General features: G+C 43.4%; 2 protein-coding genes across 2 annotated transcripts in view; one reads left to right on the forward strand and one right to left on the reverse strand.

Moving 5' to 3' along the window:
* The window catches only part of LOC135204517 (uncharacterized), a 624,442-nt gene that overhangs the window by 508,831 nt on the left and 94,973 nt on the right, over positions 1 to 20,638 (forward strand). The gene's annotated exons all lie outside the window — the stretch shown is intronic.
* LOC135204691 (gastrula zinc finger protein XlCGF7.1-like) lies at positions 2,649 to 19,749 on the reverse strand. Its single transcript, XM_064234848.1, has 2 exons — positions 19,655 to 19,749; positions 2,649 to 4,096 (listed from the first exon to the last, which is right to left on the reverse strand). Exon 2 carries the CDS (start codon positions 3,767 to 3,769, stop codon positions 2,789 to 2,791), a length of 981 nt encoding a protein of 326 aa, XP_064090918.1. The 5' UTR covers positions 3,770 to 4,096; positions 19,655 to 19,749; the 3' UTR covers positions 2,649 to 2,788.

Consider the following 20,638-nt stretch of genomic DNA (forward strand, 5'->3'; position numbering starts at 1 on the left):
AATTATCTCCACATCAAGTGCAACTTATTTTGGGGTGCAAAACATTAACAAATCTGTCAGTGCAACTGAACATCCTCTCTGATGAGTGACTTTGCTTGTGCATTTTGACACCTGAAAAACAGTCTGGCATTCAGAACCACTGACTGTGATTTGCAGAATACAAGACAAAAGTACAACATGCAGTGTAAAAGAACAATATCTATCCTCCATGAGTGCTCACATATGTTATGAATCTACAAGATAAAAACTGTTTCAACATGGTCTTTCTACTGAGTTAACACATTCATTCTAAGGTAAACTAATGAAAAATACTAATCAAAAAAAGACTTCTTGGAAACCAAGTGCAGATACAGGATATGACTTCTTTCTAGCATGAGTTTTCACACACCGTTTGAGACACCTTCATTCAAAACAAACGCAGTAGTCAAGTTAAATAAAATCATGTAATTAAAAACTACTTGGACAGAGATCAAGTAAACAGTTTCTGTCTAGTGTGAATTCTCTTGTCTTTTGAGGGGACTTGGTTGAGAAAAACTTCTTTGACATATAGAGCAACTATATGGTTTCTCTTTCGCTTATGTTATTCTTAATTTTCAATTTATATCAGGGGTGCAATGGGCCCCAGTCTGGGGTCTATGGTTGCACCTCTATATTCCATTAGCCTTATATCTAAGGGTTCATTTCAAAGTGTTTACCATTGCTTTGGGGGCAGCCATCTGCACCTCATTTATACTGGGCAACTTTGTATACCCTGAAGATATTTTCTCAGATTTTTCTTTATAAGTCCTGTTGCTCCTACCACCGAAGGTATTGTTTTTTTCTATTTCCTTCAGTTCCCATGTGCTTTTATGGTCATTCTTCAGGTCTTGGTATGGTATTTTGTTATTTTATGCCTTGCAGCTCTATTGAGGCCAAAGTCACTAGGTACTGTCACATCTATAATCTTTGCTGTTTATTCCTTGTTCCAGATCACAATATCGGGTCTCATAGCACCTCCTTCTATATATCTTCCTGCAAAGTTCTTGGCCAGTTTTGTTATTGATGTTAGTGGGCTCAGGGCTTCATTATGATGTTGGGCAACCTTTTTGATGTTTTCGTCCTCAGAGCTTTTCAAGTACTGCCCTATACTTACTATTGGTGCTCTGTAGGCCTGATTGATCTCAGTCAGGCCTAATCCACCTTCTCTACAAGGGAGATATATTCTGTCCATACACTGGTGTCTGTATGTGACTTTATGTAGGGTGAGATTCTTCCTGGATTTAATATCCATCCTGTCTAACTCACCTTGTGGCCAGTCTACAATGCAAAAACCATATGTCACCAATGGTATCACCAGCTGGTTTATGGCAGTGATCTTGTTCTTTGGTGTTAATTCTCTAAGTGGCTGATATATTCTTTCTTTATCTTTTCTCTCACTTTCTTGTGTTCCATACCACTATTTTCTTCTATTCCCAAGTACTCCTCTGTCAGGTCTTCAACAAATATGCCTTCCTCTTCCTTTATGCCTTTTGATGTTAGTTTCTTCCTTCTCTTTATTGTACTCTTGGCACACCTGTCCAACCCAAATTCCATGCAATGTCATTTGAGAATTGGTAGACTGTCCTAACTAATTCTTCCAGTTTTTCTTCTGAATCTGCAAACAACTTCAGGTCATCCATAAAGAGCAGGTGGTTCATTCTTTAATTCTCTTTTCTGCTTCTGCTTAGGTCATAGCCAGTGTTAATGTTGTTCAAGATTTTACTAAGTGAATCTATGGTCAAGCAGAGGAGAAGTGGTGAGAGGCTGACACCCAGGAATATTCCTCTTTGGATCTTTATGTTTGGAATTACTATCTGGCCCTCAAGAGTGTTTTAGACAGAGTGGTCTCCCACTTATCTGTACTACCATACCAGGAAAGATCTTATTTCCTTGATGATGTTATATAGTTCCATAATTTTGAGTATCGAGGTGTGCGGGACGCTGTCAAATGCCTTCTTGTAATCTATCCAAGCCACATTAAGGTTCTTTTGTCTTTTCTTACAATCTTCTAATATTGTTTTGTTTATTAGCAGTTGACCTTTAATGCTGAGTTTGTTTCTCGTGCATCCCTTTTGTTCTTTTTCCATATATTTGCCTTGATCTAGGTGTTCACAGATCTCGTCTGCTATGACTCATGTGAGCCATTTGTAGGTTGTTGGTAGACAGCAGATGGGCCTATATTTGTTAGGGAGCTCAGTCTCCGAGCTCTTAGGGAGAAGGTTGGTATTTCTTGTTGTGAGCCACTCTGGTGATTCTTCTCTTTTTACTACTCTTGAAAAGGCTTGCACATAAGTGCTGTGATGTTTTTTTAGCCAGAAATTTGAGATCTTGCCTATTCCTGGTGTCTTGAAATTACTATAATCTTTTAGTTTTGTTACTTTTCTATGGTGAAGTTTATTGGTGGCATTTGCTGTTTCTATCTGTTCTTCTGACTAATGGTGTCAATTCAAACAGTGGCTTCCAAATCTCTCTAGGTCTTCCTTGCTCGGTGGTGTTCGTACCTCGACTTTCTTTTGTCATCTTCCCATACACAATCTTTGGATTTTCACCAAACTGCCCATTTATCTGTTCTACTTTTGTCTCCTATTTGTGAAGCTAGGGCCTTTATATTGGCTTTGTGTTCTGCCAGTTTTCCACTCATTTGTTCATTCCATATTCTGTATTTTTTCTTTATTTTCCTTATTTTCTTGAGCAGATTTTGTGAGTGATTTTGATCTGTCATATAGTTGGTCATTTGAGAGAGATGTCTGCCCTTAAATGGTTTATTTTATCATGCTGTTTCTTTTTCCTCTCCAGCATGCAACCTCATATGACGTGTAAGACTTGATTTCTGGGAAAATGCTTTCCTGCATTCATTGCATATGAATGGCTTCTCTCCGGTATGGATTCTCATATGACTTGTAAGATTTGATTTATGGGGAAATGCTTTCCCACATTCCTTGCACATGAATGACTTCTCTCCAGTGTGGATTTTCATATGACTTGTAAGATTTGATTTCTTGGAAAATGTTTTCCCGCATTCCTTGCACATGAATGGCTTCTCTCCAGTGTGGATTCTCATATGTCTTGTAAGACTTGGTTTCTGGGAAAATGCTTTCCCACATTCCTTGCACATGAATGACTTCTCTCCGGTATGGATACTCATATGACTTTTAAGACTTGATTTCTGTGAAAATCCTTTCCCACATTCTTTGCACATGAATGGCTTCTCTCCTGTATGGATTCTCATATGCCTTGTAAGATCTGGTTTCCGGGAAAATGATTTCCCACATTCCCTGCACATGAACGGCTTCTCTCCTGCATGGACTCTCCTATGAACTGTAAGAAGATCTTTCCTGGGAAATGCTTTCCCACAGTAATTGCATATGAATTTCTCTCTGACAGGATTTGTGATATCATTTGTAAGATTAATTTTCTTGTAAAATGCTTTCTCACAGTCAGTAGATATGAAAGGCTTCTCTCCATTGTCACAGATCCTTCTTTCTTGTTTTACTTCTTTTTTGCAAGTTTGTGGAAGTTTTTCATTCACTATTGAATTCATTTCATATGAATATTCATCATCTTCATTAGACTCACAGAATTCCTCTAGTTCTATTTTGATGTCCATCAATGGACCCAGAGACAAAAAGTCTCCATCACTGGTTCCACTACAGGCAGCCAAGTTGATGTTTTCTTGATTTATGGAAGGTAGTGATAATGCACCTTCAGTTTCACTTTTCAAAGGAAATTCTAAAGAATGTTCTGGATTCATTTTAGCCTTATGTCCTGTCCTGTTCTGTAATGACAAGTGTTAATTCAATTCACAACTCTTAACACAAAATTGTTTCCAAATAATTACTGAATAAATCTGTTATAAATTAAATACAATATCTTGAAGGACTACAACCAGATTTCATTGCTGATGTATGAATCTAATATTCAAAACAAATTTTACTTGTTGTTTAAATTTCTTGTCTCATACACTTTAAGAGTTGCTATTGGTAATGTTCCATGTAGTACCATTAAACAACATGCATTTCCCAGAATTCTGATGCTAATCAAAACTGACAAAGGAAGGAAGGTTCTTCCGAGGGAGAATCTGAAATCAAAGAATGCAACACAGAGTTAGGAAACATAATGCTAGAACTGAAGCAGCAAAATAATAAATCAAATTCAATTCAGGTTCCCATAAAGGTCTCAAACCAATTAACAAAGCATGCATTTGATAGTTCTATCCAAACATGAATACAATCCAACCAAACGTTGTCCAGGCACAGCTATACTTAACACCATATTATCCACAGATGCAGTAGATAATAAGAACAAAAAAATAGAAAGGGTGAATTGAGTAGTAATTTGAAGAGAGATGAAAGTTTTCAAATTAGTTTCACTGATTATTATTGTGGATACAATACATGAGTAGCTATTATGACCAGCAACACTGATGACAGTCTTGGAAGGTATGTGCTGCTACATTTCTTCAAATATGACATTTTTTTTCAGAGCTAAACAAACCAGAGCTTTTTATGAAGGAGTATCTTTCAGTGCCTTTTGGTTTTCAATGCTGCAAAGGTGGAATAACCACAAAAATTTTTAAGTGATGTGTATTTTTCCTAATATACAAACCAGAAGGTCTTTACATATGGATATAATTAGAGCACAAGCTGGGAAAATAGCCATTTAACTTTAAATAAGGTGGTTAACTATCAACGGTAGGTTGGGAGTCCCACCCACCGCTATCCTTAAGCTTCACTTTAACCTTTTGGCTCAGGTAGTAGAATGAGGGGTGGCTTGAGGTGGGACATTTATGTAAAGACCTTCAGGTTTGTATGTTCAGAAAAATACAAATTACTTGAAATATTTGTAGTTTGTTCTTAAACAAATATAATCCTTCGGTCTTTACATATGAAGACTTACTTGTTGGTAGAAGGATTCTGAGTAAATCTCTGAACTGACTGGTACCTCAATTTACCTGGGCCTCCCTCCTGGTCATGTAGAGCAGAGGAAGGAGTCCTGTGCCTCTGACCTGTTAAGCTTATGTGATGTTCAACAGCCCAGACTTTTCTGGGTCTTGTGATTCAATGGGCATGTATACCATCATTGATTCAAAAAGAGTTTAGATGAACCCCTCGTGTCAGAGACAATAAAAGAATAATAACACCAATAGGTTTTATTTAATTGTCAGCTTCTCTCTTCCTTTGGTAGAGAGAGGGGATGGGCATGCATCTATTAACCTACAGACTTCTAGATTATAGACAGGGTACAGTACTCAGTTATGTGGCTCATCTGCATCACACACCAACCTTCCCTCTGCCCTACAGGCGAGGAAGGGTATAAAAAGAGAAAGGGAAGAGAAGGAGGCCAGTCACTCACTCACACTCTCTCTTTGTGACTGAACAACTTAGGCGAGATGCTACCTGTCTCTCTAGGGAAGCCGGGTGAGTTACACAACTTGTTGACCGGCCACCAGAGGACCCAAGAAAAAAAATGTCCATGGACCCATGGGCAACATCCTGAAGGTAGAAGGATGTGAATGTAGTTTTTCCCGAACACACTCCCATCCTCAGTACTTGTGGAACTGACATGTTCTTCCAGAATGCAAGGGACAGACTAATGCCCCTTAACTTGTAAGCTCTTGCTCAGAAAGTACTCCTAACTACCTCGTCAAAAGTAGAGTATGCTCTTTTGATTTTCTCACCAAGCCAGAAAATAATCTTGTTCTTGGACACGTCTTCCTTGGTCGAGCCAATACTAACGAAGAGTCGTCGACACTCAGGATAGAGATGTCAAACCCTCTTTAGATAGCTCCACAACACTCGAACTGGACACAGTAGTATATTGTCTTGATCACTACCAGCAAAGTCCTCTAGGAAGGGGATAAAAAAGAACTTGAATCTGGTGTCAGGAACCGATGGATTCTGAGTCTTCGCTATGAATTCTGGGACAAACCAGAGCATGGCAAATCCTCACCCCTTCAAGTGTTTAACACTGAAGGAAAGTCCATGAAGTTCACCAACTCTCTTTGCCAATGCCAGGGTAAGCAAGAACACAGTCTTGAAGGTCAGATCCCTGTCTGACAACTATCATAAAGGATAGGGGGCACAAGTCAAGTTCTGTAAGACAAGAGTCACATCCCACTCAGGGGGACTGAATTCCCTTGGGGGCAAGACGGTTTGAAGCTTCTCAATAGCATGGAGATCTCCACAAGGAAGAGAGGTCGACACCCTTCAAGCAAAGGATTAGTCCAAGGGCAGCTCTGTAGCCCCTGAACACTGACACGGAGAGAAACTTCTCCTGGTGGAGAAAGACAAGAAAGTCTGCGACATTCTGAAGAGGAGATCCGACCAGAAAGATACCCCATCGACGACACCAGCAAGAGAAGATGACCCATTTCCTTTGGTACACAGCCGCTGAAGATTTACAAAGGTATCCGGACGTCTTGGTTGCTGTGTGACGAGAAAATACCTCTCACTTGCGAGAGATACTGAATAGTCTTCAGTCTTGAAGTTACAGTTCTCTCACAGCCTGGTGATGCCTCTCTATGAGCGTCTGGCACAGCAGATTGTACCAAGCGGGAATCTCTCTTGGTACCTAGAAAAGTAGAGCTAGAAAGTCTGAAAACCACTCGGCAAGTGGTCACTTGGTAGTAACCAGGGTCATCTGGGATTTGGGATGATCATGACCCTGCTGATCACCCAACGAATCAGACAAAATGGAAGAAAAGAATAGGCCTTGGAGATTGTCCCATGGGTGTTGGAAAGTGTCTTCTATTGCTGTTCATGGGTCTGGAACAACAGAACAGACCACCAGGAGCTTTCTGTTGTGCAAGGTTGCAAAGAGGTCTATAGCTAGTAAGCTACCCACTCATGAACCTGCATCGCCAACATGAGGAGCTGAAGGGAAACCAATTCCTCTGCTTGCTGACCTATGCCAATACTGTACAGTTGTGCAGTAATACCCCGAACTGTAAATTAGTGACGGTCTCTAAAAATGCTTATAAATGCTTACTTCTAGAGTTTAAACACTAAATATGATCTTAACCATGCTTCATAAGTATAAAGCTAACTTTTGAATAAAACTAATGTTACAATAATTTCATTTAAAGTTAGCTCAATACATTACCCTTGAAAAAAAAAGTAAATGATTAGTAAAACTCTAGGAGTGGATGAAGATTACAGACATACAACAGAGAGAGAGAGAGAGAGAGAGAGAGAGAGAGAGAGAGAGAGAGAGAGAGAGAGAGAATAATTATTTTCATTATTCAATGTAATTTAATTTAAACATATAAGCTTGAAAACTTATAAATCACATAAGGAATTAAACAAAAACTTTTGCAGGTTTTTTCTGGTTTGAAAATGTTGCATTTGCTTTTGCACGTCTTTGTATGATAAATAGTTGTTTAAATGAAAAGTTTGCACTATTGTGAATTCGCACAACTCGAATAGCATAAGATTGAGGTATTACTGTATTGTTGACATAAACACCATGGAGTTCCCCCCATCACCGGAGGCTGAACCTCTTGTAGAGCCAAAAATACCACCTTGAGATCCAGATGTGGAGCTGTATAAAGTCCTGGTTCCACACACCTGAAACCAGCAACTCTTCCAGGTGTGTGTTATCCCTCAGTCGATTTATCGACTAACAGAAGCATCTCGGGATTGGAACCACCAGGATAAGTCCTTTCTTGCTTCCTCTGAGAAATGCATCTGGAAGAATGGGGACTCCCTTACGGAGACCAAAACTCCTTCATTCTCCACTGAACAGAACGAAGGTGAAGCTACTCACGAGGGGCCAGCTTCTTTAAGGATGACAGGTGACCCAGAATGACTTGGCACTACTGAGGTGGTTCTTCCTATTGAGACAGAAATAACTGCATTGCCTCTCTGAACTTGCTGATATGCGAGTCTGAGGGGCAGACTCTTGCTGATGCTATATCTATCAGCATGGCTAGATACCAAATATTTTACCCTCTGTATAAACTAGGAATCAGCTTTTGGGACCAATGGGCACAAAACTGCAAAGAGAACCAATGCGCTTGGTCTGCCATGTCCATCTGCAGGGAAGAGGGAAGGGTTATAATCAAGGAATTGCTTGGTATGTGTGTAATCTAATTTTATTATAAAATTGTCAGTTTTACACATGTAACTTAGCAAGTGATTACCTGTAGCTGATTCCTAGTTTATACAGGTGGGAATCACTATAGTAAAGACATTAAAAGTTAAGTAATGACTCAACATAGAAAGTCTGCAAGTATTTCAAAGTACTCATTATACCTTACCATGTAAGAAAGCGCTGTAGATGAATACTACCTCTGGTCGATGCTCCATTAACTTTTGCAGTCATGGAAGTTCTCCGGATGACTGTCGAAAGTTACAAACTGATACCCTTGCCCTAGGCTTAGACTAGATAAAAACAATGACTTAACCTACACTATAATTACTCTTGCTTACTTCAGGTATCCACTAACCCCTGGCTTCCCAAAACTCAACACCAAAAATCAATAACAGAGGATAGTAGAGGGATAGTATACCCCCTTTGCCAGTCACCGACAAAGGACACAGCACTGAACAATTCTCGAAAACCGTTTCAATATCTTTTAGATAATGTACAGCAAACACTGGCCTACATTACCATAATGTAGAGAGCATAATAGATTCTAAAGCTGTATTATATCTAAAGGTGAGAGAAGTTGCGACTACCCTCAGTTCATGTCCCTTAGCATTATTGGATGGCAATACATCTTCCTGGAGCTGAGAGTGTGCTTCGAATATCAAACTCCTCAAGAAAAGGAAATGGATTCTTTGACATCAGGCGGAGACGGAGACTCCACAGAACATCAAAGATTATTTGCAGGTTCCATCATTTTTCTCCGTTCTCTGTAAATAGTAACGTTTACCAGACATAAAAGTTGCTCTTCTTGGGATAACCCTACTCTTTTGTCTATTGCCTGATATTTGCTGACCCTTTTAGCCGTAGCCAGAGCTATAAGGAAGAGGGACTTTTTCGTGAGATTCTTAGCTGATACTGAGCGGAGGGGTTCAAAGGAGTCACCAGAAATCCACTTAGTACTACATCTAGATTCTATGAAACTGATTTAGTATTCTCCGATTTAGAAGTGTCCAGAAATCTAATAAGATTACTGAGGTCCTAGCTGAGACCAACCTCTATACATCTGTGCTTGAAAACACCTGTACCCCTTAATGGTACTGGAGGATAACTTCCTGGAAGACTTCAAAAACAGCAAAAAATCTGCAATATCAGTTACAGTGTCATGTCTTCGACACCAACTTCTGAAGACTGCCCACTTAAGATTGTTAGAGCCTGCTAGTAGAAGATCAACGACTTCTAGCAATGGCTTCTGCAGCTTGCTTTGAAAAGCATTTTGCTTTGACCAATCGTCTGACAGTCGAAATCCTGTCAAGAGAATGAGCGGATAATCCCTAATGGAACCTGAACAAGTGAGGCTGTTTGAGAAGAGACTGAGACATCCTCTGAGGGAGAAGTCTTGGGAAGTCCGCTAAGAGACAAAGAAGGTCTGTAAACTATTCCTTCCTCGGCCAAAATTGAGCTACTAGGATCATGGAGGCATTCTGATGAGTTGAAAATTTGTTTATTACCTCCTGAATCATAGCAAATGAAGGGAAGGCACATAGGTCTAATCCTGTTCAGTCGAGAAGCATGGCATCTGTCACTCATGCTAGAGGGTCCAGGACTGGTGAACAGAAGATCGGAAGACAATGGTTTTTTGCTGTAGCAAATAGATCTACTGTCGGTTGTCCTGAAAGCCTCCTAAGTCCCGTGCAAACTTGGTTTTGTGTGCTTAGTTCATCCTCAAGAAATTTAGTCTGCCTTGAACAAAGCGAGTAAGGATCATCACTTGATGTTGTTCTTCCCATAGCAGAAGATCCCTCGCCGTCTGGTAAGGAATGAAAGAGTGAGTGTCTGCAAACCCTGCTGCTATCTTCCCAGACACTTGGCGAGAAAAGTGTTGAAGTCTGAGAAATATTGCCAACAACTCCTTCACGTTGATGTGTAAGGCTTTCTGGTCCTTTGACCAAAACCCTGCCACCTTTTGTGATTCCAAGAGGGCTCCCCATCCAAGATCCGATGCATCTGAATAAATTTTCAGCTCTGGGTTCTGTGGTCGGAGTGACTTCCCTTCTTGTAGTGTCTATACACAACTGCCACTGAAGGTCTGTTTTTATCTCCTTGGAAACAGGTAAGGTAAGGAGTCCTGCTGCATCTTTCTGAACCATAAAACCTTCATGTAAAACTGAAGTGGGAGCATGTGTAACCTGAACAACCTGATGAAGTGCTCCACTGAGGCAAGGGTTTTCAGCAGGCGCATCCATTGAAGAGATGAGCAGGACTTCTGATCTAGGAACTCTCGGACTGTCTGAAGGCAAGCATTTAGAGGCTTGGGCAAGAGAAAAGTCCAAAAAGTCAGAGTCTAGAATCGTGCACAATGGTGAGAATTCCCAACTCCTGAGTCAAAAGCATTCATTAGTAGTTTCTTCAAGTCTCCCATGCACTCTTCCTTTGAGGGAGGACGGAGAAACCAGTCATCGAGGTAAAAAGAGATGATCCCCATCAGGTGTAGCCACTTTGCAAGCGGGGATAGGACTCTCATGAGTATTATGGGAGCTGACATCAGGCTGAAACAGAGAGCTCTGAATTGCATACGAAGCAAAGAAGTTTCCTCGACTCCGGATGGATGGGGATATGGAGGTACAAGTCTTCGACATACTGTCACCATCCAAACCTTTGGATGTAGAAAGGCTAAGACTGAGGCACTGGTCTCCAAATGAAACTTCGTCCTGACGACAAAAAGGGCCAGAGCACTGAAATCCAGGATAAGCCTCCAGCCCCCCAATGACTTGGGGACTACGGAGAGTCAGTTGTGAAACCCCTCTGTTCCGTGATCTAACAATTCTTCCACTGTTCTCTAGTGGATAAGTGCCTCCACTTCCTGTGAGAGGGCCAAATATCTCTTAGGTCCTTTCAAGTATGCTGTTAACACAGTCAGAGAAGGTCTGTTGTGGACTTATTCTGCAAGTCTGAAAATATGTCTTTTACCATAGTTTGCAGAGAAAAATATAAGCCTTATCCAAAGGCGATGAAAAAAATTGCGGATTTCTGTGTTGATGGGACACCCTTGGAAATAAACGGCCACTACAACTCTCTTTTTTAAAAAGCCCATAGCAAAAAGAGAGGCAGCTTCATTAGAACTGTCCCTTACAGCTTTGTCTGTGCAAGACAAAAATCCCAGCCAATCTGTAGACAGGTCTTCCACAAATGAAGAACAACTCTCTATCTTAGTAGCCAATGCACCCACAGTAAATTTCAAGAAACTGAAAATTCCTAAAACTTTGAAGGTATTCTTCACCAAGTGATCGATTTCCAGTGATTAAAAAGAAAACCTTTGCAGCTGCAAATGCTGAACGTCTGGCTGAGTCCACTAGACAGGAGAAGTCCCCCCTGGGAGGAGGCAGAAACTTCCAGGGAAGGTGACTCACCTGTCACATAGTATCGGTAAGGTTTCTTTATAAGCTTAGAAGGAGGAAAACTGATGGAGGCTTTCCCATGCTCCCTCTTACCAACCAGTCATTCTTCCACTTCTCCTAAGACCATTTTAGAAGAGGAAGACAAAATCATCTGAGGGAGTTTGTCTACAGGAGCTTTCCACATAAAAAAAGTAGAGGCAGGAGCCGCTGGAGTTGTGGGAATGAAAAAGTCTGGATAATTCTCCAGAAAGAATTTCATCAGCAACGAATAATCAGAAGAATAAGCCACCTCTTGCTCAACTGCTACATCTTCCAAAGAAATTGGGGATGAGATACTCTCCTTGTTCATACAGGAAGGTTTACTTCTCAAAAAGTTTAGTAATCCCTAACTGACGTTTAAGAGGTGCCAACGACTCATCCACATAAGATACTGTAGTAGAAAAATGATGCATAGATGCACGGTAGCAGACACAACAATGTCTTCACAAGATGGGTGCTCCGAAACAGGCGCCCGTTTGGCCGCTAATATTGAGCGAGAAGTATGCTTCTGACCAGAGAAAGACTCTGACCAATCCTGAAGACTGCAAGATGGCTAGGTATCGATTCTGACCTCCCTATATCTCTCAAGAGGGGGAGGAGAGCCGTCAACAGGTGTAGAATGCTTCTTCAGAGGTCCAGAGGCCAACAGTCTGCGACGATGACATCTCTTGTCTGAAGAAGAATCCAAAGAGTCTGAAGACAGTCAGTGAGCACTGAAAGAGATGTCTTTCCAGTGGCACTCTGTCGCTGTCTAAGAGTCATCAACAGGTGCAACAGAAAGGACAACTGTCTGGGGGCAAACCCCTCTGCCGTCCCTTGGACTTCCTGTATGTCTTCTACCCGGTGCAGGGGAGTGGGACAGTAATCACAGCACTTTCACTTTGCACTGCACTTTTGAGAGGCATGCTCTCCACAAAAGACCTGAAAGAGGCACCTGATTCCATAATCGCCTTAGCGAAAAAATAAATTTCTTTTTAAATTTCCCTTCAAGACTGGTAATGGTGTCGGGTTTGGAATCATGGGAGCCTGAAACAGGAGTCACTTGTAATGAAGTAGGAGGGCTAACAATTGGGGAAGTAATAGGAGGTTGAGTACGAGTAGGTAAATCCTCAACTACTGAGGGAGAATTCTCTACAGAAGCCCTACTTTTGGTTTTGAGAGCCGCCTTTCTCTTCCTATCTCTAGTTAGTTTATCCAAATGTGATTTTAATGCTTTCCATTTAGAATCATCTCAATCCATACACTCTGAACAAGTCAGTCCCTTAGAGCAATCCTGCCCCCTACATTTAATGCATTTGGTGTGCAAATCATGAGAGAACTTGGTTAACCTAGTTCTATAACCTGGAAGAGCTAGTTACTGACATAATTGACTATCTAATTATGTAAACAAACCACAAAATTAGCAAGTATGTCACCAAAGAACATTGGAAATATCCAAACATTGACGAACGTTGACCATCAAAATCACCGAAAGACTAGGAAATCCACGATCTGTTGAAGAGTGGCTTTGAGCGGACACCAATCACAGAAGATGGACCACTTTCCCTGGTACACTTCTGCAGAGGACTGTCTGCGGTATCCCTCCATCTCTGTTGCTGCTCGGCGAGAAAATCCTCTTGCTCGCAAGAGATGGTGGATAACCTGGATAACTGCCAGCCATGAAGACACGGACTGTACTGCCAAGTGGTACCATTCTATGTGCGGTTGACACAGAAGGTTGTGCCATGTTCTATAACCTGGAAGAGCTAGTTACTGACATAATTGACTATCTAATTATGTAAACAAACCACAAAATTAGCAAGTATGTCACCAAAGAACATTGGAAATATCCAAACATTGACGAACGTTGACCATCAAAATCACCGAAAGACTAGGAAATCCACGATCTGTTGAAGAGTGGCTTTGAGCGGACACCAATCACAGAAGATGGACCACTTTCTTTGGTACACTTCTTGCAGAGGGGACTGTTTTAGTGCGGGTATATCCCATCCTCTATTGCTGGCCGGCGAGAAAAATCCTCTTGGCTTGGCAAGAGCCTGGAGGATAAACTGGTTAACTGGCCAGCCATGGAAGACCAACAGGGACTGTAACTGCTTCCAAGTAGGTACCATTCTATGTGCGGTTGACACAGAAGGTTGTGCCATGGGGGAATCTCTCGCGGTGCCTCGGAGATAAGAGCCAACAGATCGGGATATGAGCCACCAGGATCATCCGAGGATTGCTGGTGACCAGCACTTCGAGGTTGTCCCACGGATGTTGGATCGCATCCTCTGCAGCTGCCCATGGGTCTGGCACGACGGAGAAGAAAACTGAAAGTTTTCTGTTGTGCCAGGTGGTGAACAGGTCTACCACTCGACAACCCCATAGGTTGAATAGCCTTTCTGCCACATCTGGGTGTAAAACCATTCGGTCCCTATCACCTGATTCTGACGGCTGAGCTTGTCTCTCACTACATTCCTGTTGCCTTGAATGTATTTGGCTGACAGGTATACTGAGTGTGCTGCAGCCCACTCGTGCACCTGCACTGTCAACTGATGCAACGGAAGAGACACCAGGCCTACCTGTCTACTGACACATGTCACCACTGTGGTGTTGTCGCTCATCAACACAATGGAGTGTCCCATCACTCCTTGAGTTCCAGAACGTTGATATGAAGGTGCTTGTCGTGTCGATTCCACACCCCTGCAGTCAGCAACTCCTCCAGGTGTGCGCCTGAACCCTCATTCGATGCATCCAAGAACAGAAGCATGTCTTGAGGGGGAGTGTGCAACTCCACTCCTATTAAGAGTTTCCAGTCATCTAGGCACCAGGCTAAATCCTTCCTCACTTCCTCTGTTAGAGGAATGAGGAATGATTGAGGATCCCGAGCTTGTAACCAACACTCCTTCAGTCTCCATTGCAGAGACCACAGGTGAAAACACCTGTGAGGGACTAACTTCTCTAGTGACGACAGGTGACCTATCACAACCTGCCAAAGCTGAGTTAGCTGTTCGTGTCAAGACAAACAGTTAACTGCCTTCCTGAACTTGCTGATCCTCGAGTCTGTGGGGAAGACTCGTGCTGCTACCATGTCGATCAGCAAGCCCAGGTATTTTATCCTCTGGTTGGGAATGAGATCCAACTTTTCAAAATTTACCATGATCCCTAGATGGTGACAAAAATCGAGAAGTCAATCCCTCTCCTGTAGCAACTGCGAGAGCGAGCTTGCCAGGACTAGCCAGCTGTCAAGATACCTCAAGAGGCATATCCCGAACAAGTGGGCCCAAGCTGACAACCAAGGTGAACACTCGTGTGAACATCTGAGGGGTTGTCGAAAGTCTGAAACAAAGTGCCCTGAATTGGAACATCGTCCCTTCAGGGATAAAGCAAAGGTACTTCCTGGAGGACTGATGGATGAGTATCTGAAAATACGCATCCTTCAGGTCCACCGAAAGCATCAAGTCCCTGAAAGAGGAGAGCACGGAACATGCCATCTCCATCTTGAACCAAGTATGGCGAACGAATTGGTTCAGGGGAGAGAGATCTATCACTGGTCTCCAGCCCCCTGTAGCCTTCTCCACCTAGAAAAGTCGGCTGTAGAACCCTGGTGACGGATCTCAAACGACTTCCACAGCTATCTTGCTCAGCACTGATAGCACTTCTTTCAGTGCCATATCCTTGGCACAACCAGAGATGTATGTCTGAAGTTGGACGGGCGGTCAGTGAAGGGTGGGCTCAACTCGAAGGGAAAAAAATACCCCTCCTGAAGGACATTTACAAGCCAGGTCTCGGCTCCGTAGCGCTGCCATGTTGCCCAATGGCTCACCAGGTAGCTCCCACCGACCGCAGCAGCTGAGGGGGAATGCTGTCCCTAGCGTTTCCCCTTCTTCCTCTTTTGTTTCTCCTTTCCGGCAAGAGAAGGGGTGCTGAGAGGGGGCTGATGATTCCCTTTCAGAGCAAAGAAGAAAGGCTGGGTCTTCCCTCAGGCCCTTCTAGAAGAAGGGGTCTTCTTGAGGGTGGAGGAAGAGCTAGCCTGGCTCTGAGGCCTAGCCACAGTTTCACGAGATGGCCCGGATGCCTTGGCAACTGCCTGGTGGACAAGACGATCGCTGTCTTCAGCTCTATGGTTGTCTACCGCAGCATCCACCATCTCTCTAGGAAAGAGAGAGGAGGAACCCAGCAACCTAATGCCAACTCTGGGCCCACTGACCTGGTTATACGATTTAGGACAGCATCCCTCCTCCTAAGAACAAGGTTGACCCACAAGTTTGTAGTCTGGTGGCCCAGGTAGGAAATGGCCCTACCACCAGACTGACAAAGTCTCCCAAAGGTCGAGTCTTCTCTGGGAGCTATTGGTCCCAAAGAAGCAGTGACTTTGGATACTGTGAGGGACCACAGATCCAACTAGGAGATGGCCTGGATAGCTGCCATAGCTGTAACCTCCAAAAGTGTGTTGGGCCAGGTGAACAATCTTGTCTCGGGGCAAGAGAGTTCACTTAGGGCCAACAGATCAGACAAGCTGCTTCCCCCTCCTTTACCTCGACAGAGGTGATTCTACTTGCCTCTGCAGCACCTTCTGTCAGAGAACCTTTGGTTCACGCAGCATGAGGCAAGCCAGGAGTTAGCCGTACTAGCTCTGGGTGAACCTGTTTGGTTGGCAAAGGGTTCTCTGAGGGGAAGTAAAATCGCCTCTGTCAAGGTAGAGAAGGGGGAAACAGCTTGTCTGACCTATTGGCCTTAAGTGAACTCTCTTGCCCCGAGACAAGGAAGACCAAGGTAACCCCACAGAAGCTCTGGGTTCCTTCTCAGGACCCCAGAACGACTCTAACTGCGAAGGACAGTCCGAGGGAGCTACCATCTATCCTTCCCCTAGGTCATTGTGCTGACGAATCAGCGCAATGACCTCCGCAAAAGACCTCTGAATCTCGGGAGTGACTGCGTCCTTAGGGGAAGGACCGTCAAGTCCTTCCAGGGCAAGTCCCTCCCTCGATTCTCTTCCTTCAGAGGGAAGAGCCTCGACAGACACTTCATGATCTCAAACCAATTAAGAGTACGACATCTCAGGTCCTAAGACCGAACAGGGAACGTACACTCTCATGGCCGAACCGTGAGGATAACACTCCCCATGGTTCCTCCTGGTCGCGTCGCTCCTCCTGGTGTATCCCAAGGAAGTTGAAGGGACAGGTGAGGAAGATCTGACGCTCCCCCTCGGTCTGCTAGCAGAACTAGCAGATGGAGCAGGCCGTGAATGATCACCAACCCGCGGTGATGATCGGCTCATGGGTCTAGAGGAGTATTTTCCCTGTGGAGAAGCACTCCTCCAAGGATGGTAGTGAAGCCCTCTCACGTCAGGGGAAGTGCTACTCGACGCCTGGACCGTACGGTCATGTTGTGACTGTAAATTAGGTGAAGAATAGCATTCACCACCATAACTAGAGTTGGTACCATCCCCATGATGAGTCACAGTCTCTGAAGAGGCCGAAACCTCTCAAGAGGACAGAACGAGGGACTTCCTACCAGTCTTGACGCGTGCACAGTCCATGGGACCATTATGTCATCCCTAGGAGCTGAGCATAGCTATGTGGGCAATCGTCAGCAAGGCGTAAGTCACCTGGACGACTTACCCCTTCCTCTGTTTCATGCCAGAGTCGTGACGGTGAGTGGACTCAGCGTCACCGACTCTAATTGCACGCTCACCTGTAGATGAGCGTGCACTCGGGGAAACTCGCGAACAAGAACCCGAGACGGTCCCAATCCTAGAGGCAGGAACCTCTAGGACTAGGTGCAGAACAAACTGTAGCATAAAACTTCTGTGTCCCCACCCTGCGCACCCATGGGGGTGGCAAGGCAGTTCCCACTCCCAAAACAATGGGAGGAACGGCTAGACAGACCCTTAGAAGCCACAGAACACTACTTCTTGGCGGGTGGGAGATAGCCTTCTTCTTCGGCAGGGTAGTCTCAGAAGAAGTGGAGGGGCCAGCAGATGACGATGACGAAGACAAAAAAAAAAAAAGAGGAGGAAGACAATGACACCTTTCGCTTCTTCTTTGACTTCTTCTTCATCACCTTCCTCAGAACGTCAGTCAGATACCCCATCCAGTGTGTCACCGGGGGCGCTGACGCCACAGCAGCACTTGCACGGTCAGGAACAGGTACAGCAACAGGCATGGGAACAGAGATGGGTGGAAGATCCAGTGGGGACAGTGTCTGGGGTCTATCACAGTTGTCTGGGTGAGAGAGGACTGTGAAGCATGGAGGAGGAGGCAGAAAAGGATCTGTCCTTGAAGTATACGGCACTAACGACACGACCATAGAAGGTATTACTGTTGTAACATGTTGGGTATACACCGGGTGAGGTAGTGTCGCATACACACACATTGACAGAGTCGTCGTCGTCCCAGTAGCCGCACCAAGAGTCACAGGAGCTGACAAAAAACTATCCATCAGCCCATGGAGAGGAGTGCCAGGCGAACTCAACTTCACCCATGCCAGTTGTAAATCCCTGATCACGAAGACATACACACCAGAGGGAGCAAAAGTCAGGTTAGTGGTGGGAACTCCTGTTCCCTTTGGCAGAGAAAGGTCCCCTACAGAGTGAACAAAAGCTCCCAAATACAGCCCCTGGTCGGCATGCCTCCCCCCACCTTCTATATTTGATGAATCAAACAAAGAAGCAGACGGAGACATTTCCACCAAAAGGGAAACAGCAAGATGGGGAAGCATACGTGGAGGGAGAAAGGAAGACGAAGGATTAGCCAACAACGGAGTCAATGGGGCCACATAGCCCTGCAAGAAAGCCTTGGAAGACTTCCCCCAAGATTGCTTCCTCCCCTCATATCTCTCCAACTGCTCTGCCAACCAAGAGATACAAGTATCACAAGTATTATCTGGAGAACACTCACGCCCTCAGCACTTCATGCAGAGGACATGAAGGTCCACTTCCGCTTTGGAGTGGAAACTACCGCAATTTCTGGCCCCCCCCTCCAGAGCAAATGTGTTGCAAGAATGGAGGGCAACAAGGCTTATCTGAGTTTTGGGTTTGTATGATAAAAGCAAACAACAAAACACAATCATTCACAAAGACACAACAAAGAAAGGTCTCACAATTCTCGACGACAGAGAGAGCAGAGAGCATGTCTGCACACAACGGCAGGCGAAAGCAAAGTGGAATGTTTAAGTCTGGTCGGGTGGGACCCCCGACTAGCGAATAAGCAGTTACTGCCTAACTATCTTGTTGTTATTCTCTCATGACTGATTTCCGGCCTACATTGAAAGTAATTCCTTATGTAAAGGACTGAGGGTTTGTTTTACATGTAGGAACAAACTTAGGATCCACTTTAAGCCAAGAGGTAGGATATGAGGCTGAAATGGACAGTAGGCTAAAAGCTGTGTTGGAAAGTGGAGAGAGGTAGCTGGACTAGCATGTGATAAGAAAGTTCCAAACAAGCTAAAAGTCAAGATCTATAGCGCAGTGATAAGACAAGTGTTAATGCATGGATCAGAAACATGGGCTCTAAGAAGAAAACAGGAAGTAAAGCTTGAGAGAAAAGAGATGAGAAAGCTGAGGTGTATTATGAGAATATCACTGGTTGAGATTTTGGAAAATGATGAAATAAGAAAAAGGGCAGGCTTACTAAAGATGACAGAGGTGATAAGAGAGACACGATTGAGATAGTACAGACATAGTGTTGAGGATGGGGAGGGAGTGAAGAGGGCTTGGGAAGAGCCTGTTGGAGGAAGAATATTGAGAGGGAGACAGAGAATTAGATGGAGAGATAAAATGAAGGAAGATATGAAGGGAAGAGGTTTGGTGGAGGATGATGTTTTTAATAAGAGGCAGTGGAGAAGGCGCATCCAGCACCTAACCCCTTAATGTAGGGATAACAGTGGGAAAGATCCTTCTTGAGGTCTCTTTTCCGCATTGGAGACAAGAGTCGTTCAAAGAAAATGGGGGCTATTTTGTAAAGGTCTGAGAACCTAAGATTCAAGTCAGTCCATCGTGAATAACTGACAGACTGGCTTTTGAACAATGTGTTTGTGTATGACTAAAGATTCAACAAAGCTTATATCAAATACTACATATAATTTAGGGACATTCTCTCTAACTGCAATTACTTCACTTTTATATCACTTACCTAGAGTACGTTGTTGAGGAAAATTAGCTGGATGCTAAAGAAAACACGTTCCTTCGTAGATTATCAGAGATCATCCATAACAAAACAGGTTATCTGTGGCAAAGAAATGTGAACTCCATCAGCACATAGATGTTTTCTATACACAATACAGTATCAATGAGACTGTACACTAAGCACTTGCAGACTTAATGCAAATGCTCGCCACTGTCAAAGCATAAGTTAAAGTACAGTTTGACGTATGAATAAATTTTATTTATGTGTCGCCAACATATAAATTTTAATTGAACATATGCATATCTTAAATCCATCATTTTCTTATTTAAGTTCTTCATTGTTGAGGGCGCATAAACTAGTATCTTTAAAACTTGCACCTATTCTTTGAAGGCTCTTTCAGCTTCTCGTCTCGCACACCTGCTGTAACGAGCATAGGGGTAGGCCTATACGTCTCTCTTCTATGGAAGTAGGGTATGGGTATATATCTTCTATATATGCCCACACATATTAACTCCTAATGCTCAGTGTAATGTTTTGGCATCTTTTAAAAGTATAACTCTCTCTCTCTCTCTCTCTATGAATATTATACAGTAATTTGTACTGACTTGCGAGTTCCAAGGGCTTGAATTAATGTTTCCATATAATTTTTACTAGATTTTTAGAGACATGCCACCAAAGAGAACATTTAGTTCCAGCGATGACTGACGATGGCAGACAGAAGGCAACAGGGAACGGCCATATTGTCAGATTTGCAAGAATGAGTTCAACGTTACCATTACTACAATTAAACGACATAAGTTAACTAATTGCCATCTTAGGAACACAGCGCAACAAGAAGCCGAGCAAGAAAATGAACCAGAGAACAGACAAGAAAACATTAATGACAAAGTTACCAGGGCTGAAATCAAACTGGCTACATTCTTACCAGAACACAACATTGCTTTTAATTCATGTGACCATTTAACTGAGTTAATCAAATATGTATTCCGA

Source organism: Macrobrachium nipponense, chromosome 47, assembly GCF_015104395.2.
Source record: "Macrobrachium nipponense isolate FS-2020 chromosome 47, ASM1510439v2, whole genome shotgun sequence".
NCBI classification, from domain to species: Eukaryota; Metazoa; Arthropoda; class Malacostraca; order Decapoda; family Palaemonidae; genus Macrobrachium; species Macrobrachium nipponense.

Coding starts and splice junctions, on each gene's coding strand:
- LOC135204691 (XM_064234848.1), bottom strand. CDS start 3,769: ATGAATCCAGAACATTCTTTAGAATTTCCTTTGAAAAGTGAAACTGAA.